This window comes from Pezoporus wallicus, unplaced genomic scaffold (genome assembly GCF_028554395.1).
Source record: "Pezoporus wallicus isolate ANWC-B61680 ecotype Strahan unplaced genomic scaffold, APGP_CSIRO_Pwel_v1 contig_3488, whole genome shotgun sequence".
Classification (NCBI taxonomy): Eukaryota; Metazoa; Chordata; class Aves; order Psittaciformes; family Psittacidae; genus Pezoporus; species Pezoporus wallicus.
This window is the reverse complement of record NW_026635397.1, coordinates 1,289,956-1,313,903: the sequence shown is the minus strand read 5'-3', so window position 1 is coordinate 1,313,903 and position 23,948 is coordinate 1,289,956. Positions and strand designations below refer to the sequence as shown.

The window sequence follows — 23,948 nt, the reverse complement described above, 5'->3', positions numbered from 1 at the left end:
TTGTTCAGCTAACACCTTGACTTCTAAGAAGCAAAAGCAATTGCTCAAATTTCTCATAAACAACTCCCACAGGACAAAATGCTCTGTCTGTTGCATTCCAAACCCCAAAGAAACTTGTGATGTTGGAGGGCAAGTTATTTCTTTTGGCTGGCCTTGCTATGAAAATCGCATGCTTTATTTTTCTCTTTACAGAATTCATCTTGTGTTAATAAAGTACTGTTGATTCCTTCTGGCTGACTCTGCAGGAAAGCTATTCTCACAAAGCTTCTAGTCTGAGCTGAAGTAATCTTGCTTAAAACTGGCCATAATTATTTCAGTCTCTTAAATCTAATGCTAAGCACAGGAAGCACTGCCAATTCAAGTCAGGACTCGGTATTCTATGAAGGCAGGATAAGCTGGCCAGAGGTAAGGAATTCAGTAAGCACAAGGAGAATTTGACCTGGCCTTTCTTTGAGCCAGCTTCTGTATTTCTGACCTTGCTCTAACGAGAAGGGAAAGATAGAAGAAAATCAAAACGAATGAATGCTTAATAAGAGTTGTCTGCTCCAGAATACTCATTACTCCATCAGCCAAGTCCCCCAGTTGTGGTGCTGGGCCCTGAGGGGAGTTCTTCCTCTGCAGGAAGGATTGCTCAAACCCACTGTCCTTCCAGCTGCATTGAATTCCTCAAAAGGCTGTAGACAGTCAACAGGAAGCTAACACTGGAAATAAGCCTGGAGACAGTCTGACAATGAAAGAGGGGGAGCAGCCTTTCACCTATGAGACAGCCCCTTGGGGAGGATGGGCTGCTTCACAGCTCCAATAAACATGGGATGATAAACCAGTCCAAAAGAGAAGGAAAGGCAGGAAAAGAAGCTTAGAACTAGGAAACAAAGCATGGGTACAATGTCCAATGTCAGATCTTCTCTGTAGAGAAGCAAACCATCAGGATTTCTGTTTTTCTCAGGCCTGTTTCTGGTAAGCAGAGATTTTACCCCAGCACAAGTACATACAGAGAGTCTGATAAATTCCTCAGTAACAAGACCAACAGCTCCTTGAGGCTGCTGTGTGACACCATGACATGCCCCGCTCTTAGTTCAGAAACCGTGTCCTCCAAGGGCAGGGATGAAACATCCAGATGTCCTTGGATCTACCAGGAGATGCTTCTACTGTGGCTGCAGAGAGCCTCACACCAGCCTTACCAGCAGCTCTGCCCAAACCTGTTCTGCATGGCAGCAGTCAAGCCAAAAACCACCAAGTAACCTTATAGGAATCTGCTTTCCAGTCCCTTTAATCTTAATTTTCATTTCCATACCATGATGGGTAAACTTAATACTTGTCTTCTCTAGGTTTGTCTGAGCTTTCAGCAAGGGTTGGATGGTACTAGCTCTTGCAAAGGAGTTCAGAAAGCAATTTCTCCCAGTGCTGAGTTAATTCAGATTTGAGCTCTGAGAAAGCTTCTGGCAGTACTCTTTGAGGGTAGGGAGGGACATGTAAAATCAGAGCACCAGAACATTGTGTGAGTGGTAGTATTGCCAAATGCTTGTGCTGAGTTTTCCCTTTTATTTTTTAATTGAAGCCAATATAGGAACTGTAAATCATTCAGTTTCTCCTTGGCATTATTCATGCCCATATTGCTTCTTGTTGTCGTTCAGCAGTTTAGCAGTGATTTGCAGTGCTGCCTTCCCACATCTCCCATTCTTTTCAAGACGAAAAACCTATTGCTGTTTTAAACCAGGAATAATTTGTCAGAGTTTCAAAGGTAACAATAGATCAAGAAATTCTTTGCCTACCTTTTCACCTTATGGTTTTTACAGCAGGAAGCAGGATAGCCAGGAATCCTGGCAAAGAAGGCTCAGACTCATGTCTGCCTGAAGGTGGAAACAGAGATTCCCTTTTTCTTTTCCCTGTACACTAATTACCTATTGCTATCCTTAAAAGACCAGGAGGATCCTTGAAAAGGTAAAACAGCTTCATGACAAAGCAAAACCGACCATTTCACTGTAAGAACTCAAGAAGCTTAAGAACAACTGTACTAGGTCAGCCAAAGGTCTACCTTTCCTGGCCAATAATGCTATGTGTAATAAAACTATCAGAGAGAATTACCACAGCCCACATTTAGGTCTGTCCCCTCCAACAACTGTTCCTATTACTTGGCTTTGAAGCTCACTTCTATCATTTCAGATCTAAGGCAGGCATTGAGGACCCAAAAGACCATCTAATTACTATAGTTACTGTAATAAAGGCTATCACCTTTCCCCACAAACCTTTCACGCTCATTCCTCCTTGGGAGTGTCTCTCCTTGCACACTGTTGGCCCCACAACATTTGATCTTACATTTTTAAAGCTGAATATTTATGCAGAACAATAAAGTTTCCAAATCTCCAAACACTTCTCCCTGCAAGACATTCCACTGAATTACTTCCATGCATAACCATCGCACATACAAGTGAACGCTTGAAGGATCAGGACCTCAGATAAAACATCACTTGGAGTATGTCTCTGTCCAAACCCATTAAAGATGACAGGAAGCCTGCGGAAATTAACCTTGCTTTATAAGTAATTCTGCATTTGAGTAGGTTGTTTTCTTCTGGAAGTGGTTTTTCAAAGGGCTAAAATACAGACAAAAGGGAAGAAAACACTGCAGCAAAGACATCTCAAATTAACCAGTGCTGCTATTTAAGAGAACCCGTGTCAGGAAAGATCTCAGAAACAGGCAAGAACTGCAAAATAACAAGGGGTTTATTTCTTTAAAGGGTTCCCCCACCCTTTGTTTTTTTCCTTTTCTGTGCAGAACATTCTACTGTCCCTCCATATACAGCCCTCATTCATCCCTTTGCTGCTGCACACAGCCCACATCCTTTCTTACCCTGAAAAGAGTTAAATGCTCCTTTTTCCTCTGAAGAGTAATTTTTTATTTCTCCTGACAAGGCCTTTTATGCAATTAGCTAGAGAAGTGATGGCCAGAAAGAAAGAATAACACATGTAAAATCATGCCAGAGGACAGAGTAAGTAGTAACTTGTTGAGTCTATTACAGGAGAAAATGTTTAAATCAATGGTGTGTTCCCATAAATCAACAGCAATATTTAGCCTTAACTATAACCATCCCTGAGCAATGTGGAACAGAGAGAAAACACTTAAGCAAAACCCAGCAGTGATGCTCCTGGAACAAGGAGGGGAGTGAGCAGCAGATGGATAAAGCACAGCATGGGGTTACCTCCAGGCAAGGAATTGATTCGATGGGTCAGAATGGAGGTGCCACAGCATTCAGGGTTGAGCAGGACTTCAGCAGAGACTTCCAATAACAGCGACTCCTACCAAGCCTGGTGCTGATTTGGAGATGGTAAAGAACCATTCTCATCTAGTTAAAACTTGGACATTGATGAAGGCTATGTGCTAAACCAGAAATTGGGCCCAAATTGCCAGAACTCTGTGCTACACGATCAGAGACAGAAGGGTTTGCATTGCAAACCAGAGATGTTCATTCCTTTTTAATTATTCTTGACAGATCTAACTTATTGTAAGAGGAAGAGGTTTGGGAAAAGGGAGAGCAGTAACAGTGAACCATAAAACAGAATTTAACTCAAGAAACAGCACAAAAACCTCATCAGACCCTTCTCTTTTTTTAGCTGGGAGAAGAAAGTTGTCTCTTTTCACTCCTCCATCTTTGTTCATCCCCTTACTCTTCTGGTTGAGCTGCTTTGATTCAGATTTAGGGCCCCCATTCATTCCAACAAGATGGCTTTTCCGTAAAGCTGTTCCCAAACCCGTGCTATGCTCCTGTTGACAGTATTTCACTGCTTTCCAGAAAAGTAATGGATTTCTCACATACCAGTTTCTAAAGGTCCCTTCTTCAGCAGTGTCCTTCACAGAACAGAATCTTTTATAGTTCTATTAAAGCAGTGGCTCTGACCCAGAGAAGGATATTTTGCCTATCTTGAACTCCGGCACTCATCAGTTTGATTGGAGGCAGGGAAAGCAAAGCTCCCAGCCACAGATTTCTCCCCCAGCCTGTGTTTGTGCTGGGGATTGCTCCCAAATTTCAGTTGTTCATTTAGGTGAACAGTTTTACTAGAACTGCATCCTCCATATGAATCCAATAGGATTTGCTTCTGCTTTCACTTGTAATCCTTAACACAGCATGAGCACTCCCACTGAAGCTACCGCGTTGAAAATAGGAGTTGCTTCTTTCAGGTCTGGCATTTACACGTTTTTATGACATGCAGGAAAAGCACAATTGGACCATTTTCCCCCCGCAAATGTTGAGACAATAATAAGTAACAGATTCATTGAGTTTTGACTTGCCTCAGAACTAGGTGTTTCTGACATGTACCACATCCCTCAAATACATTACACACTCCAATACTCTTATCAAGAGCATGAGCTTTCTGCGTTCTCCTCTCCCCATCAACATGCAGCCAGACTTTCCTGACCACCAGTTCAGTTTGACAGCACAGAGAAAGCATCAGGGTGTATGAGCTGTGAACGACCTGTCAGACCCAGTGACTGATGTGCAAAGAAAGTGTCAGGGTACTATAAATATTGAAAACCAAAGAAAATGCTGAGCAAGCAGTGGGGGATTTTAGTTCACTCAACTAAGAGAGCAATCTAAATAACAAATACAGGCTGAAATTCACACACCTCCAGTGAGCTAAAGCCCTGCAGTGACTGTGGTTGACTCAACTTTTGGAGTCGTGAAAAGACACAGATGCGGGTGCGATGCTCTTCTACTCCCCAGTTCAAGTTTCAAGCTGGTTGCTGACTATGGGAACCTCTGCAGCTCCACCTTCTCTAAAGCCTTGGTTTATAGGTTGAGTTGTGCCATCAGTGCCGCATAGGTGGAACCAAGGATTTTCCAACATAAATCTCTCATCTACACTTCCAGCAAAACAAAACAGCATGCGAGGCTCAAGTTTGGAGCAAGTCTTATACCATCTGGATTCATTTTCTTTCAGTATGATTGCCTTAGAACATTCATTCTAATCATGAATAATACTTCATTGTTTCTAGGAAGTTTCAAAAGGGGAGGGCAGTTTAAAATTATCTGAACTATTCTTGGTGTAAAGCAAGCTCAAAAACATTCTACATGTTTGGAGATCCTCCTTATCAAGAGCCTGTGGGATATGCCTGGTGGGACATGCCTGGTGGGACTCTCTTGAGCCATAGAAGACATGGAGCTTATCTGATGGACCAAAGATATAGGAATAGCCTTGGCTGGTTCATGGATTGCATGCTGGCTGCTCATTTTACACTGGTGTTTTGTTGTTCTCAACCACTAGAAAACAAGCTGATACAAAATAACTTAGTTGAATCCAAATTAACATCTCATGACAAATGCATGAGACAACCCATTGTGATGGTTCTGAGTAAAATGCTGCCAAAAAGTGAGCGGAGAATGAAAATTGAGATTCATTACATTTCCCAATGAACTTTTGACCAGGAAGATCAATGACTGCATTTTTCTGTGCGGATTTACAGGCCGAATGAATCCCTGGTTTAACCTCTGAACTCAGAGGCTATCATAAAGAGAGGAATTTGGCTACAAGGGTCATGTATGTGCATGCTTTCCAGGCATTACAAGATTGCAGTTGCAGTTATTGAAACCTCGAAGAAAAAGAGGAAAACCCACAAGAGGTCAGAGAGGGAAATGAGACTGAGGAATACTGTTCCCTGACAACTGGGCAGCAACTGATCTGCAAAAACAATGACACATGGGAAAGGATGAAGTCCAGAGAAACAAAACACATGTCCCAGAAGAGAACTACCACTGAAACCTATGGTAGTTATCTCCTCCCAGGGTCACTGATGTCCACAGGAACTTAGATTCTGCATTGCCCTCAACCGAAGACCCAGTTGTAGAATCCCAGACTGCCTTGGTTTGGAAAGGACCTAAAAGCTCATCCAGTTCCACCCGTGCCACGGGCAGGGGCACCTTCCACTAGAGCAGGGTGCTCCAAGCCCCTGTGTCCAACCTGGCCTTGAACACTGCCAGGGATGGGGCAGCCACAGCTTCTCTGGGCACCCTGGGCCAGCACCTCAGCACCCTCACAAGGAAGAGCTTCTGCCTAAGAGCTCAGCAACAAATAAAGATCAGGACCTGGAACCCACTTGCAAATATCCAAAGTTCTATTGAATTCAATAGCGCTCAGATGCACACTCACCATACTGTAGCCAAAGGGCAAAGATTTCTGTCCCCAAGAGCTGCAAATGATTTAGAAGCAAAAAAGCCAATCAAAATACCAAATATAACACTAATGAATATTGAAAGCTGGCACTGATTCCACATTCAATGGGCAATGGACTCCAGAATGATTCTTCCCCCGCAGTGAATATTGCCTTTCCTTCCCCCTGGCTGGCATTAGTAAAGTAGCAACAGTCTCAGTATCAGATTTTGAGCAATTTGCTACTGCAAATTGTAGCAGCATTTAAAATGAAATTGAGCTGTTTTCTGTGTGTTTGTAAAAAACGAACCCTGATGTAAGTTAAATGGAGGATGCAGGGTTTTGAGGCAAAAATCCCATTCTTCCTAGAGTAAAAGTAGTAATAATAATAGAAAATATGCTAACAATAAGAGCCCTTTGTTAATTTCTGGCTTCTGGGGATGCAGTGACCACAGGTTTGCAACTGTTTGCGCATAGAACTAGTAATTGTCGAACATGCAACTGACTTGCAATGTTCAATTACAGTCGCAGATGGGTATTTGTTTATTCTTCCATAATTGGTGTTACATTAATACTAGCTAGAGGTCTAAACCCCACACGTGGTGCTGTAGAAACATAACAGATGCTGTGTTCCAAGGATCTTCGTTTTAAATTGAGCCTCCTGCTCAACAGCAGGCTAGGAAAGTCCCTGAAGGTACCAGTTGTTTAAGAAAGGAGAAAAGAAAGCAATTTTTATGAATCACATTGACCTTTCTGAGCTGTTTCCTTCTCCAGGGAAATTTCATGCCATTCAGAGGAAGCATTACCATTCGCTTTGAAAGCAGTGGAAGGATTTGCCTCCAGTGTCAGAATGGGGTTTGGTGACACCATAAAGATGGTATTGCCAAACAGGCAGAAAATCTTCCTAGTATGACCCAAAAAGCTACTGAAGTGAATAAAGTTCAAATGTCTTATCAATATAAATGGTCTTTGGACTGTAATTATTGCTTCTATCTTTAGTCTGGAAGCACCCTACAGCCATCTGTGAAGCCTCCTCACCAGCTTCCATCACCACCAAATTTGCAAGTATATTGGAATTGTGGAGGATGGATCCTCCCATGGGAATACAGTCTGGAATTTGTAGATTAAAACCCAATTTAAATAAAATTAGTATTTATTGTTTAAAGCTGGATGTTGAAAGCAGAGGGTAGAGCTAGAAACAGGAACACTTTAAGCTGAGGCTCTCCTGTAGAGTGAACTCTCAGTGTTTGGTGGGCCACAGAACAACAGACATGGGTTTGTAAGTGTTTCAATGGATTTCCTGGCCAAAAAGCCACTGTCATGAGCAACTGCTCAGCTCTGTGTGTTTGAACAGGAGGGTGTGCTTCCCCACCAGCTAACAACTTGGCCAACAAGATGGAAAAGCATGGATTGTAATTCCTTTCTCACTTGTGTTTCTCACACAGGCACATTGTGGGCAGGTTCCCTGACTATCCTACTGAAGAGGCAGGAGGGTCAATGGCTATTCTTTCTCAGAATACTCCAGAGCAGGTACTGTCACTTCTTTAACGAAGAAGGTTGATGGGACTGGGGAAAGCATTGCCACAAAATAGGTCTGTTTAAGTAACAAGTTTTCGTAACAACAGCCTCCAGTACTCCTGGGTGAGCCAGGCGTGGTGGCTGGTTGCGGGCTTCATGACCTCTGTGGTCCTTAAAGCTGCCCTGTTGAGAGACACAGTTGTGTTCATCTGCTGCCTGCAACCGGTGGTCTAACACAGGCATGGTAAAACAACATTTTGAATTCAGTCTTCTTGGAATCATAGGGGTATACAAGCAGTCTTTGTGTGGTTTAAGCAGATGTAAATACAGACTAGCCCAGCACAAAGCAGGATACTCTAACCGTCAGTTGCCTTGCTTACAAAAATAGGCAGGAAAACTGCTACAAACAGCTCTCTGTGCCTTACTAAAAGTGAGCTCAGGGCATGCTCCTGGTTTTAGCCAAGTTCAGAGCATTCAAAGGTCAATCCTGCAAAGCCTCTAAGCCTTTCTGTTGTTCAGCCCCAGACAGAGCAAAGGAGACCTCCTGGTTATGTTTTCAGCTCCTAAAGTAGAAACACATGCCGGAGTCAACAAGGCTTTGTTGGCTGCTCTGAGCAGCCGGGGAGCCACCCAGCAAGTGTGGCTTATTGCTGGAGAAGCCTTGAGGGAAAGTGATGGTAATCAGACCTGCTACCAACAGGGATAAACACAGTTCGGAGAATGGTAAAAGTTGTACTGAGCACAACTGGATGTGGTGGGAGATGATGGAGAAATGAAGTCCTCCTGTGCTTTGAATTCCCATCTTCAGCTATTTTGCCATCTTTCTTGGGCATTTGCTTTCTCTTTGCATAAAAACATAATAAAGGAAGGCAGAAGTCTGAAGAGATTGTTTTGCTGCCTGTTTTCCCTGCAGGAATGAAAAATACCTGGAAGAAAACTACTACACCTGTTTTCCCAACACATTTTTGTTAGCTATTACCTACTTTTCAAAGGTTTCCTCTTTTTCAGCCAGCACAACCAACAGCAGAATGTACGCAACAACCTGAACAGATACCCAGAATACCACTGGCAAAAGAAAGTTCAGTGAGATCATGATTTTATCTGAATGTCAGACAAGTAAAACAGTTTTTGTTCAACTGAGTCAGCTGCATATTAAAAATCCCTAAGGCAACTGGGTTTGTTCCACACTGGTCTACTGGGCAGCATAGGAAATGAAATCCTGGCCCCATTGAATTTAATGGGAGTTTTGTCCTTGACTTCAGGGGAGACAGGATTTCACCTCTTGTATATATTAGCTTCTATGAATGGGTTGGGTGCTCCTCAGTTAAACTCCATGAAAAATCAAGACTGAGGTGTATTTAAAAAGTGAGCATTTTATAAGGCTTGGGTAAAGACACTTTGGGGAAAATAAAATACAAATTAATCACTTCACGAACCATTGCTGCGTTATTATACATTCTATATTTCTTTATCCTTTGACAACTCTGACCTTACTTGACTTTGTAATGAAGCTGGCCTCCTGCACAAGCTGCTTCCATGACATTTTACAAATACCTTTCCAAAGGGGATGCCAAAGAGTTCCCCATGCAGAGTACTTGGTTTAGTTAGGAAAATATATCCTCTCTCTTGACTGAAGAGAAGCTTCTCTCTACACACTCTTCAAGAGAAATTTAAGGTTCTAAGACATCAGTGTAGTCTCCTGCATCTGTTCCAGGTGTTTGTCCCTAATGGGTTTTCATATTTGCTCCAAAGATAACCATCAGATGTGACAATTTTTAGCTTTGCCTTTATCCTGCTGCCAACAAAATGATGATCTCTTCCTGTAGTTCATTAAGTCTCATCACCCTGAAAATAAGCCAAGAGAGTTGTCATTTATCAGGCACACTCCCCCTCTCCCAACTCCCCCTCATTTCCAATCTTAAATAACTTAGCAGGAAAAGAGATGCTTATGAAGAGTTTGGTTGTACATTTGATTGCGTTGCCACATTATGGTAATCACAGCATCATATCCAGCAGCATCTAGAGAAGCAAGGGGAGGAAAAAGCCCTATGTGTTAACTGCTGTGCAAACACAGACCCCTGATCCTGGCTTGGCACCCTGGGCAATATACTCTGTAATTACTGTTCATTACTACCAACAGCTGAAGATCCCCATGAATCCCTGTAATCAGTAAACGGCAGTGCAAGAGATCCCCAGAAGATGGTTAATATTAGGAACCCTGACTATTCCCAGGTAGGGATGGTAACACACTACTATGCAATCAAATCCTGCAGTAATCACACACTTTTGCACTGCGAAAGTTTGGAAACACATTTGAACCAATGTATGAATAGCAAAGTCAATTTGACTTCTGGGGGTTATCATGTTAGAGCAAAACATCTTTGCAGCCTCAAAAGAAAATGTAACTGGAGAACAGCCATCCCTCAGTAAGAGTCCTACATCAGGGGCTGGGGGGAGGCTAAAATTCATCCTCTCTTACTGAAGCACATGCTCAGTGTTCAGAGTTTTATAAGGGCTTTCAGCATCATTTCAAAAAGAGGCAACCTCGCAAAGAAAAGGGCAGTCTAAAATAATTTAGGAAGACATCTGCTTTTATTTCCACTATGAAGTTTTCTTCAGGGGAGAAAAAAAAAATGGTATTATAATGTGGGTGAATTGCTTAGTATCTCAAACTAACCTTTGCTTGCCCTTCCCTTTCTTTCCTGCTCTTTTGTCAGATTCTTCAGGCATCTTCTTGTAGCTGGAGGGAAAATTGTTCTGTATAGAAGAGTACAAGCCATTCAAGGTTACATACACAGCCAGCTTCACCCCAGCTCTCAGGCCTCTGCAATTATGGAGCTGCTGAGAGCAGAGCTGAAAGCAGAGCTGGAGAAGCTGCACCAAAAGAGCACAGAGAAGGTGTATCTGACACAGAAAAGGAAAGATACATTTGCTGTATCATTCCCTTCTGGGAAGCACAGAGCCACTTCAGAAATTTCAGGCTTCACATGGATGATCTTTAAGGTCCCTTCCAACCCAAATCATAGAACCCTAGACTGGTTTGGGTTGGAAGGGACCTTAAAGCTCATCCAGTCCCAACTACTGCCACAGGCAGGGACACCTTCCACTAGAGCAGGTTGCTCCAAGCCCCTGTGTCCAACCTGGACCTGAACACTGCCATCTCAGACTACGCATATGTTGCCAAAGCATCCAGGGAAAAGACTGTACCAGTGTTATTTGGACACACAAGATCTCTTATTGCAGTCACTGAGCTTGTGTCTAAATGTGGCTTTTTGTGTTCCTGTGCATTTCATTCAGTGCTAATTGTAAGCACCATTTTCCTATTCCCTATATGAGCACTTAGTTCAAGCCTTCGCACCATAGCTTGTATTGCAGCTCTGAAAATACTAACATGTTTTTGTCTTGCAGAACAGATGAAGGCAAGACAGAAGGATAAGGATTGTTCAGCCATTAAGTCCCATTATAGCAGGTTCATGAGAACAGAAAATCTACGCAACCCCTTTGCGTATCATTCATCTGTATAAGAACATGAAAGCAAATAATTCCAATCAGAGTCTGGATTTACTTAAATTATATATAGAAAAAAGTTATATATGTTAATTTATATATATATATATACACACTATCACCAGTATTTACTCAAAAACACTGCTTGAAATTAAATTCTTTTCTCAAGCACATATGTGTGTAGAAAACCCACCTTTGAGATACCAGAAACCATTACTGTGACCCTTTGGTAGGGAGTCATAGCAGAGAATGGATGTAATGAGGTTGGATTTCTAGCAGACTACTAGCGCTAGGATAAAGGATACACTTTGAGTAGCTCTGTTGGTTTTGGATACAGCAGGCCTGCTGGGACACTAAAAACCTATTTTGAACTCCAGTCAATCTGTTAATCTATCTGAGGGAATGAAATGCTTCACTGCTTATCACCGCAAGATATGACTGAATGGTGCTCGGGGTTTAAATTACCATATTTAATTAAATGTAAGATACTGAAATGCTTGGGGAAATCCACTAATGAATTTCACTGGCTGCAAAACGTAGCCCTTGTCTTTGTCCCCTACCACTGCCCAGGCTTCAATGCATTAAAAGGCATTCCTTAGAAAACAAGTACTTTTACTGTTCTAGGAAGCATCTCTTCCAATTGGAAATGTTTCATTTTCTATTCTTTCATGGTACTGCCAATAGTAATGTTCCATTAATAAATTTCAATGACCACAGCATTTCTGATTTATACTCATCAGTAAATGATCCTAGGATTCCTCTCAGGGACAAGAGAGCACAATGAAAGGTGCCTGGGAACAAAAGAATGGTAGGAAAAGCAAATTTCACCCTCTGCCTTTTTCAGATAATAAAGTATAAATGGCCAGGAACTAAAGTTGTGGAAATTGATGTAGCTGTACCCAGTTATCTGCTGGTAGTAGCTTGCAGGGATAAAGATGCTGGGCTATCCATGTATATCTGTCAGAGTCTGTCACAATATCTCTATCCACTCAGCCACCAGAACAGCTTCAGTCTTTAACCATATATTGAAATTAGACATGCCTTGAGGCAAGCTCTCAAAATCCATCTCTATAAAATCAATCTGCCTTGGAAATACTGGGACAAATTAATAATCGGAGTTCCAAGTCCAGAGGGAATGTCAGGTCGTATGTCATTAGAATACTGTGCTCCTGGGTGGTTTCAGGATTTGGTCTTACTCTCCTTTGCAGCTGGGGACATAGAAATCACTTCTTTCCCAATGGGAGATTGGGATAGTCAGCGCCTGTGCTGAAGTGTGCTGGTGGGAGTTCCCTCAGCAAAAATCAGAAGGACTTCTCTGTAATGGTCAACCCCTCTGGAATTCATAGGGGACCGCCAAGCGACATATTGATTGTCATGTTACCACAATATTGGAAAGCTGAAAGTGAAGGAGGAGGATACACACTGGTTCATACCTCCTACAGGACATGCATAACACACTTGACACGTGAAAATACTTGACCAGCTCTTCACATGTTTTCCTGTCTCCTTCAGATTGCTGCAGAACTGGCTGCCAAAATGGAGAAGGCTTTGGAGAAAAAGGACCAGAAGGGCAAAAAAGAAAAAGGAAGAGAGAAAGAAAAATCCAAAGACAAAAAAGATGAGAAAACTGAAAAGAAAGTAAGGGCATCCTGCATTGAGAACAGAACCAAAGTCCAGCCTAGTCAGCCATCTGTAGGCAGACGCTAGTAATTCACATTAGACTCGTCACCAGGGCTTCAGGCCTGGGTTCAGAAGACAGAAGAACTGGCTGAGGCCAGTCCCTCTCAGCCTTTCAGTGACCTTGATGATTCTGGGGAACTGATTTGTACCTGTCCTGTTTTAGGAATGGCCATTGCATGGCATGGCTCAGCTCAAGGGGAAGAGCTGAGTTAGGTGCAAACTGCCAAAGACATAGATGAGGGAAAAATACACATTAGGGCTTTGACATCATTGCCAGGACAGTGTGCACACTCTTTTCACAGCACTGCTGCTTCTTTTTTCATGTATGTAAAAAAAGGCTACGCAGGTAGTTAACCAAACATCACCACTTTCCATGTGGGGTACAGAGAAGTTAATTACTGCCACCCCCAGAGCTGCCAAAAGCATGACAAGAACATAGCACTGCACCAATATTGTTCTTCAACACCTTTCTCAAATGGGACACCCATTCTGCTGGAGTGCAAAGCTTAGTCTCAGATTGGCTCTCCACCTCAGAGCTTGTATGGATTTCAATCTTATCTATAAGTACAGTTCTTACATGGCCAGCTGTGTCTTTTGTACTGCAAGCTCACGTTTTATAAGCCTGTAAATAGCAGTCATGCATTTTCAGTCCACGTTTTTAGGACATGAATTATCTTTTGCTGTAAGTCACAGTGGACACCACTTAAAGAAGGACATACTCCCCAAAGTCTTCTATGTACTAAGGGCTGGTTTCACAGAAGGTATGCTTCTGAATTGTTTTGGGAGTAACTTCACTGAGGAAAGCACCTGTGAAACAGTGCAGTGACCAAAGGGCATCTTCAAAAGTAAACTATGCAACAAGAATTGTAGGATTTTGCTGAAGCAGCAACTTTTGTTTCCCATCTACTTTATTGCATAAACAAAGTAGAAGCAATATTTTATGGGGGTTTATTAATAAGGGTCATTAATCTGTCTGGGAGTGTGTGGAGGAGAAGGGTGAGTTTTGTGGGGCAAAGCTGATTCCTCACTACAAATTTTACACAGATTCATTGTAAGTCCTAGCCCTAGAATAACCATTTAACAAGAAAAGATGCTTTTCTTGGACAACAGCCATTAATCTGGCCAAAGCTCTCATAACAGCTAGCCAGGAATGCTAAACTACGTGAACTTAGGAAGCCTCAGTCTGTCTAATTGGGAGGTAGAAATCCAAGTGTTAACTTGCAGCTCAGCATCTTTGCTGGTTGCAAATGCTATTTGGGCCATATAAAACTATGTTTGGGGTTTTGGGGTTGGGGTTTTCTCCCTTTTAGAAAAGAAAAGGGACAGCAGGCTGAAGGAGCCATGTACATAAATGTGTTTCCAAGCTCTTTAAGCCTGATCTGGCATTGCTAACTAGGAAGGGTGGGTGGTGGCTGCTCCTATGCAAACAAGATATTTTTTAGGCTCTGGTCACACATGTCTTCAGTCATTTGTCATCAGGGTGACACTGTCACTGAGTGCACTATCACAGCATTAGTGAAGGCATCATACTCCAAGCAGTGGAAGGTAAAATTACTGGTACCACTTCATTGTGCCCTAGTGGCAGAGCAGAGCCAACCTGTGGGAGAAAGGAGTATAAGACCTGCAGACCTAAGCCAAATAATACTGATGCCAAACTGTTTGTTGTCAGTAAGACTTCTGGTGACTTGTACTAGTGCCACTTCAAGGTGTAAGCCCTTAAGTCAATGTATACACTGCAGAACTTTATGGGAAAGCTCAGATAAAAGGGTATATAAGAAGGTAATAGCTTAGAAAAGCTTTTGAAACTGGAGTTTAAAGACCCTTGTAATACACAGTTACAGAACTCCAGTATCTCAGAGAGCCCATTTCCCTTTGGAAGCATTCATGAGGGTGTCCTCTAATGGATTTCTGCAGCTTTGCCCTTGTCCTTGCTCCTTCCCAACTCAGCTGGCCCAGAACAAACCCCTATGATGCCTCTGGTCTTGCAGAGGCGATGAAAAAGGCTGTTGCAGACAGTTGAGTAGGTCAAAATGAGACATTAATGTTCAGGCACACTGAAAATGTCAGACCCAACCCAAGCTTCTGAAACCAGATGGCAACTCACTCATCAGCTTAAAAAACTGTCAGAGAGTAAATTTGATTCTTTGTTGGGTTTGCACATGTCAGTGGATAAGAACCAGCGATACCAGAAACTAATCTCAATCCCCTCACAGTTGTTTTGGAATGGGGTGAAATAACAATATAGAGCTCTGGGGCTTTATAACTTCATGTCGTTCTCCTCTCTTTAGCCATCACAAGTCCTGTCTAGTAAAATTCTGAGCCATTATATCAGGCTCTCTATGGTTCATTGAGAAAGAACAAAGGGAACATTCTCTCCAAGGTTATAATTCTGACAGGGGTGGAGGGCAATAGTATCTAAGACCAGTTGAGAAAAGTTCTAGCAGCAGGACACTTATTAAAATAAGTATAGGCTAGAAATCACAGTGATGCAGGCAGAAAAAAGCCTGACTTGTAACTTCAGTTCTTAAAGAAAACAAAAGTTTGGTCCCAGAAGGAAACCTGAATATTTCTGAAAGGCTTGATAGCAATCTCTTAAGAAGCAGATTTGATATCAAAGTAACTCTGTTTGCTTTTCTCTGTAAGGTGCTGATTTGATTTCCCATTGGGCACCTAAGCAAAGAAGAAAACACCACCACACACACAAAGAAGGAAAACAAACAAAACCCACAGCTTCAGCACCATATGATCCCTCTTTTCAATAGCAGAGCACATGTTAGACAAGTCTGTCCTGCTTCACCCTAACATGCTGCAACCTGTCTTCCTCATTGAACATGAGGAAGGCTGCACATCCAGATTCATCCAGAAATGTTTAAGTGAGACATACTTTGTTCTTAGTGAAAATCATTAGCAAAATCTCCACACTAAAAGTGCACAATGGAGTCGAAAATTTCCCTGTTGTTGAATAAGAACCACCTAGCATGGGATAGGCTTTGGAAAGCTGCAGAAACATGGTCAGACTTATTTCCCTATCTCTGCTTAGACTGAAATGTACACTGTTGGTTCAAGGTGCCTTAGAGCCCTTAACACAGGACAAGCATGGGATCAATCAACTTAACATAACAAAATACACAAGCTGACTCAAAAGAAAATAAGTTTGAGTCCAGAGGTGGCCACAAAGATGCTGCGAGGGCTGGAGCAGCTCTGCTCTGGAGCCAGGCTGAGAGAGCTGGGCTGGTTCAGCCTGGAGAAGAGAAGGCTCCTTAAGGGGAGACCTTAGAGCAGCCCCAGTGCCTAAAGGGGATACAGGAAACCTGGAGAGGGGCTTTGGACAAGGGCCTGTAGGGGCAGGACTATTCTATGGTTCTACGGAACGATGTTGTCTTACTGCTCACGTTAAAACAAATATTTAAAAGTCTAACTAAAATTATCACACTTTCATACTTGCAAGGTTTCTAATATATAAATATGCTGACTTTTCACCACCTGTCCACTTCCCCCATCTAGGAAAAGGATGAAGGCTGGAAAATGGCTCCGAGTAATTTCCTTTCAATAATGGAGGAAGGAAACAGTCAATACAAAGGTCAGTAGAAAAAGATAACAATTACAGCTGGAATGTTCTTCTAATTCAACTTAATTTGAATGTCATTCTTATAAGGTCAAGCTGGGCAGCTGCCCAAACTACTGGAACATTACAGAAATGAGGACATTAGATCGGAAGGTATTTAGGAAAGGAGCCTGTCAGTACCTCAAGTCTTCTTAGGAGTCTCTCAAAATCATTGATCTAATGATACAGAAAGGTACATTTCTATGAGTAAAAGTAACCAAACTAGAAGCAAAGTGCTGTAATGTTTGTGCAAGGGCTTTTCTGAGGGCAACAAAAGTGACATCTGAAATAATTCCAAAGCATTACTGAAAATGAAGCCTCAGCATTAATGTCTTCATGCTCCTGTAACTCTGCCTTCCTCTGTCCATGAATTCATTCACCTACACGCAGTACAGCTACCTAAACATCACTGGAGTTCATGCAGACTACTATTCCTCTAGACCTGTACTGGGCAGTTTTACAAGCTGCTGAACTGCATTTGCCAGGCTCAAGCTAAAACACTTATATTGTTGGAAACAGTTGTGTGACACCTACTTTCACACTGGAACAGCAAGAGTTTAAGTGGAGCAAGTCTAAAGCAGCCGAAATCATTACCTCCATCTTCCTGGGGTTTATTTTTGAAGTACCTTGTGCTATGAGGCAGCAAGATGCTATTTCCCCCATTACACAGCTGCCCAGTTGATACTTAGGACTTGCTCAGTGTTGCAGAGGATAGTTGAGTTCAACCCAAATACTCTATGGCCCAAACTCTGAAGTGTAGTGATATTACATATTTCTAATCGGGCATCACAAGATTCAAATCCTTTTGCCAGGAGGTTGGAAGTGGCCTTTTTAAGAAGAGTTTCACGCTTCAGGTACATTTATTTCCATGAACAGTCACAAGCTGTTACCTGAAATTCAGGGATATTGGAATTAGCTACTGCTCTGTAGAGTGAACGCTAATGCGGCTGAGATGGCCATGGTTAGCAGTCACATTAGTGCACTGGGCTGGCTTTGAGTCCTGAGCTAGAGGTATGCATATGAAATAATCCACAGAGAAGCACACATGCTATTTTAGAAGAGGTCATATAAATTGCATTGCATACACACACGCATGCAATAAATAGCTCCTGTAGCTGGATGACCCTGTCTGTAGCAGAATACCAGGCTCTGCTGACCAGCCAGTGCAAACACAACATCCTCAGCCTCCTGGCCTCACTTTAAACTAAACCTTAAAGCATTCTGTTGGTCTATAAAAGAACAACACAGAATCTAACACTTAGGAGTTATTGATCGCTTCTTTTTAAGTGAAGGGCCTCTAACCTAGTGGCTAATATAGGACTTGGAAAATTCACTGCCAGGTAATGTCAGAGGCAGCTGCCTAACCTGTGGGGATGTCACTGGTTTGCCTGCAGTGGATATTAACCACTCATCAAGTCACAAACTGCAATAAACAATTAAGATTAAAAAGATCCCAAGGAACAAGAATCTATGGATCCTTTTAAACCCAGTACCTCTGTGAAACAGCACGTGGTGACCCAGTCAGAAAAGTGTTTAAAACCTCATATAACTCCCATGTAACATCCCCTTTCCCCAAGGCTGAAATTCCAGCCTGGAAGAGGTACCTTTTAACTAGGGCAAATCAGCTTTCCCTCTTAACATCCTACATGACATCTGTTATGCCATCTGATGACCTGCAAGTAATGTAAAGAATTTAATGTCTATACCTCTGAGTTTCTTTCCTCATTATCAAAGAAAATGCACCATCCTTCTCCATCTCTACCCTTTTCACTTGTGAAACTCAGAATACTCTCCTGCAAAAACTATTCCCTATGTGTGAAGTCACAAATACTCTGCTCATAATTGGACTCTGAAAATTTATAGGGAGTAGAAATAGCAGCTAGTGTTATAATAACTGGGCTTAAACTTGAATGGTCTCCTATGGGTACTGTGAAAACCTTCCTGAATTTACAGTGCCTTAGAAATGACAGTGGGTAGAGAGAAGAGTACCTTCAACAGAACAGATTCATAAAGGAGCCTATGTTTTCAAGTGTAATTCTTAATCATCTGGAAATCGAATTAACACATGCTGCTGGAGATTAGCTGTCATTTATAAAGATACTATCAGGACTTAAAATGCAAGGAAATACAAGGTATGAATTGTCTTCCTTTAAATTACCTCCAAAAACACAGAAGACATTTCCATTAAAAAGGCACCTTTTGCTATTAGTGGAGAATTCAGACATGTACCAAGCTTGCCAGACATCATTTAGTTTTCTTTCTAAAGAGCAAGTTGCAATTTGTCTCCATAAAAGTAAAGTTATGGGCTTTGGGTGGTCATCATCAGTTTGCACAAGCTTCCTTTGTTAGGTCTCCTGATTACTTATCCTTTACAGAACACTAAGAAATAGAGGTGCTCTACCAGGTGGGTCTTGTCTCTCTTAGGGAAAGACTTCATCTGCCTCCCAATTACTGCATCAAGCTTTAAGCTCCCCAAAGGCAAAACTTTCTCTGTGTTAGGAAGGACCTTAAGGCTCACCCAGTTCCAACCCCCTGCTGCCACAGGCAGGGACACCTTCCACTAGAGCAGGTTGCTCCAACCCCCTGTCTCCAATCTGGCCTTGAACACTGCCAGGGATGGGGCAGCCACAGCTTCTCTGGGCACCCTGTGCCAGCGCCTCAGCACCCTCACAGGGAAGAGCTTCTGCCTAAGAGCTCATCTCAATCTCCCCTCTTTTAGCTTAAAGCTTAAGCCTACTCCTTGATCCTGGACCATATTTCAGCCTCATGTGAATTACTACAGAGGCTAACTCACAAGGTCGCCTCAGTTTTAACTTAGCATTAGATAACTCGGCAACAGAGAACAGGGAAACTTCCTGGTTTAAATTAAACACCTTCCTTTGGTCTCCAAGCCTGCATTATACCAGCAAAGAGACATGCACAGAGAGCACACTCCTCAGGACAGGAGTCATTTTTGACTCTTCATGGTAAAAAAAAAAAACAAACCCTATGCTATTAAACAGAGAGAAGAATGCCAGCTTTGGGCACAATATGCTTTGGTCAATGCTGTGGTATCTGCTTTTGAAGGTGAACAACACTCCAGGTATTCAGCTTCTCAACCTCCAAATGACAGCCTCTACATCCCATTATCCTCCTGAAGTCTGATAGCAATTTACAGCCCAAGGCAAGGAAAAAAGTTACCCTCAAGACTTACAGATCCTAACAAAACAGGTCTCTGCACTTGGGAAGGGTCCCTAGAGCCTGCTACTTTCATACAGCTAGTAATTTGATAGAAGCTGCTGACAAGTACCTATTTCTTGCGCCCAGCAGCAGTTGAAGAAACCAATGGCTTTTGTAACTTTCTTCTCCTTTTTTCTTCCTTTTGGATAACAGCCGTTTGGCAGAACAGAGACGAGGGATGGGATTTTCTCCAGGATCACGACCCGGAGCTGATGAAAGAAGAGAAACGGGAAGAAGTGGAGAAGGAGATCAGAGTGCAGGTGTGCTTACAATAGTCCAAGGACACTAATAATGTGCACTGCCTGTGTATCTCTCTCTACAGCTGTAAGAACTGGCCCTGGCATAGACCTTAGCTCCTTCCAGAGCCCCTGCTATCTGTTCTTTGCTTTAATGCTTGTTTAGCTGAACATTTGACTGAGGTGCGGTGGCACAACAGCAGACCTAGGTTAAACTCTGTCTGTCTGATAGGTTGATGCATTGATGCGGCACAAACTGGAGAATCTCAAGCTGGCTGTGGATGGAGAGAAGAGTTCCAAAGCCAAGAAAGGGAAAAAGAGTGATAAGGTAAGGGCAGAAAGTTGGGAGAATTCAGAGTCTATCTCAATTCTCCACCCTGTATTCAGTGCAAACCCCAGTCTCACAGATACCAATGTCGAAATACACACCCTAAACAAACATTCACTGAATCTCAAGTCAGAACCATTTAAAAGTCTTTTTCCTTTAGCCATTATTATTCCTTAACCTTTATAAACATGCATAGGACAAACTGAACTGTTCCAGAGATAAATCATTGCAAAATAGATCCTATTTTCAAGAGGGATACACACCCTGTTGAAATCCTGTAATGCAGTCAAACAGGAAAATCCAAGCAATCCCTCTCTTGGAGGTGACATGTTCAGATTAATACAGTTTTCCAAGGAAGGCGCAGATCTGGGTGCCAGGAATTTTTCCAGCTGCTGGACTGGTTAACATACAGCAAAATAATGCACTTTGAATGCTTTGGTGTAACCTTTCATTTATCCATACAACACATAGACCACCTACAGCAGGTACACGTTAATTATGTTACTGTTTACTATTGAAGGGTTTGGAAACTTACAATTAAGCCAAATAAATATAATGTAGATCTTTAACCTGTTTTATGAGTTACCCACTGGAACACAGCACGTCATGTTCACATCTATACACAGAATTCCACAGCTTGTGGTTCCCTAAATTCCTTACCCAAGCATTTAAACTATAGATCATGTCAGTGCAAAATAACTCAAAGCTTACAGACCCCACCATTCAATCAGCAGATGCACTTCAAATACTCAGGGCAAATAGCCAACCCTAATCTCATGTTGTATTTCATTTCTATAATCCTTTTAGCAAGCAAATACTTGCTGTTGCTGTACTTCTGCTCAAATTATCTCTAAAAATGCTCTTTCATCTGACAGGGGCAATTTAATAACACAAAACTGAAGCAGCTCTGAAAGCTGATACCAACTGGGTTGCTGAATCCCTTTCAAAAATAGGGAGGCTGAAGATACACAGACAAAACATTACAACCATCTTCCCAAAGTCATCATGGGCAGATGCATTTAGATCAGCTAAACTCTGCCTCAGAATGTCACACTAGAGTTATCAAGTGTTATGTTTGGAGCTGTTTGGGGTTTTTTGAACTTTCAAGATAGGATTGGAATAGTTTGGGTGGAGGGAGGTTATTTAACTCTTGTTCTCCCAGCTTATCCCAGTAGCCTGAGAGAACAAGGTGGGAAAAGAGGGGGGGAAAAGTACTAATTGAGTAATAGAAGTTCCCTAAAGGCTTAATCGGGGGGGGACGGGGGGGACGGGGACGGGACGGGGGGGGACGGGACGGCGGGGACAGGGGGGACGGGGGGGAAGGGACGACACACGACACAGATGCAACCAAACAATTGCCTGGGGTGGGGAATGTAAGGAGGTATGAGATTTTAGTCAAAAAACATCTTCCTTGTGCAGAACCATTTGAATTTGGCATTGGCAAAGGCTTTTTTTTCTAATTAGTATTTGCAGAAATACCCCAGTCCGTAAACCAGTGCATACATCTGCACAGCCTTCAGATCTGCTGTATGAAAATTTGGCCTCTATAACCAGAATCATATGAGCTGGAAAGGTTTAGAAGCAGGTTATTCATTTGTTATTCAGCAAAAATCCTCTAGGCTTTCAAGGCATGTGTTACCCATACCTCTCCCCTCAAATATGAGTGCAAGTAACAGTGGGTTTGAGTTCTCATTGTAGCCATGAACATGTCTGAAGCACAATGTAAAAGCATTCTCAGGAGGATTCAACATTCTTCAGATAAATCAAACCTTTTCGGCACTGTCAGTAGGGAATGGGCAGCAAGGGTCGTTTCTTAAAGTGAACTCTCATAACTGGAATTTTCTGTCTACGGACAGTTACCCCAGATACCCAATGCTGCATTTGGCCATGCCCTGTGTGCTAAGGAGGGATTTCTTCTCCTTTCTTTGCAGGAAGACACCACAGTAGAACTCAAGTGCTTTTTGTTGGCAGGGAACACTCTATTGGACACCTTCCACTAGAGCAGGTTGCTCCAAGCCCCTGTGTCCAACCTGGCCTTGAACACTGCCAGGGATGGGGCAGCCACAGCTTCTCTGGGCACCCTGTGCCAGTGCCTCAGTACCCTCACAGAGAAGAACTTCTGCCTTCTATCCAATCTGAAGAGAAGGTCTGAGTCCCCAGCCAGCCTAGAGGAGCCCGTTATAAAAGCACCTTTAGGTGAAAGAGAGAGGTCTAGCATCTGCCAAAGTGTTTGATGTCTAAAAAGTTGGTGGCATCCTCATCTCAGTGCAGTCTTTTTACTGACATGTTATTCTGAGTCCTTCCCTTTCTGCTGACAGCCCCAGCTCAGCACAACCCACCAGCTTTACAAGTATTTCATCTAGATGGATGTCATGTACCACCACCATAGTGCACATAGGATTTAGCAGCCAATGGTGCTTCCCTTGAGAATCTGCAGTGAAGTAAACCACAACAGACCTAGCTTCCCTTGGGAAGTGGTGCTTCCCTTGGGAATCTGCAGCAAAGTGAACCATAACAGACCTAGCTTCTTTAGGCTGGGTTTCCACCCAACATCAGAGCTGACAGATAAGCTCTCTGCAGTTACTGACCTGGAAGTTATGTTTAAGTGCTTATCAGAGTGCTTTTTATTAAGCCCATTGTGCTGCTTTTCCTGCTCTGCTCCCCCAAGGATTTGTTTCCATCCAAGTGCAGGTAAAGCATCCCATTGCAACTGAGTACACCCACACATACACAAAGGCATACTCAGCACTGGGGGAGAAAAACAGAAAGAGGGGACATAGGAACCTAAGCATGTAAATAGGCCTTGGTAGCATCTCAGTGCAGCTTTGGATATCAATGATGCAGTTGGGCAGAAGCAAAGAAAACCACAAAAGCAAAGCAATGGCAAGAATATCAACCTTAGTATAAAGACCTGATAAGAGCAAAGCCATAATGAATAAGGCCCAAAGACAGGCTGGGTCAAAAATGAGGAAAGGCTGGATTTGAGGGCAGTGACTCAGAACTGCTGTTGGATCTTCTGTATCTGATGGAGATTAGTATCCACAGCTCTCAGCCAACTGTAAGAGCTGTAACTTCTTTGGATGCTGTAGCTAAATCCAACAGGGATCACAGCTCAGAGCCCCCCACTTAGTGAGAGCTTAATAATTAGTGCGAACATAGAATCATAGAATGGTCTGGGTTGGAAAGGACCTAATGATCACCCACTTCCAACCCCCTGCCACAGGCAGGGAAACAGTCCACTAGACCAGGCTGCTCCAAGTCCCATCCAACCTGGATGGAGCATTCACAACCTTCTTGGGCAACCTGTTCCAACATCTTTGTCCCAGGACTTTTTCTGTAGAATTATCAGAAGCTGCTGTCTCTATCTTGGCATCGCAGGAAAGACTTAAACCAAAGCAGGTGCATGCACAAGCACCACACATGATCCAAGGAATCCACTCACTTCACACACTGCTGCTTACACACTACCATTTCCCTAAAGCCACAGAAGTGCTTTTTTCTTGGTACCTTCCCACAGACCTGGTGGCAGCAGGACTCAGATCACCACAGCCAAAGGGTGACACAGATCCTGCAGTTCCAACATGGAACAGTTCCCTCAATGAGACATTTTGGGTACTCTGTGCCTTCTGGTGCCAGAGACACTGCTCTGGAGTCCAGTCTGAAATGAGGTCCGTGTTTGCTCATAGCAGCCTCTGAGCTATTCAAACCATTTTCA

General features: G+C 42.8%; 1 protein-coding gene across 1 annotated transcript in view; it reads left to right on the top strand.

The window, feature by feature from the left end:
• The window catches only part of IQCA1 (IQ motif containing with AAA domain 1), a 95,643-nt gene that overhangs the window by 41,658 nt on the left and 30,037 nt on the right, over positions 1–23,948 (top strand). The window contains exons 7-11 of the mRNA XM_057422577.1: positions 7,587–7,671; positions 12,679–12,804; positions 16,351–16,426; positions 19,823–19,929; positions 20,138–20,233. Coding sequence (XP_057278560.1) covers positions 7,587–7,671; positions 12,679–12,804; positions 16,351–16,426; positions 19,823–19,929; positions 20,138–20,233 — 490 coding nt within the window. The remainder of the gene's footprint in view (positions 1–7,586; positions 7,672–12,678; positions 12,805–16,350; positions 16,427–19,822; positions 19,930–20,137; positions 20,234–23,948) is intronic.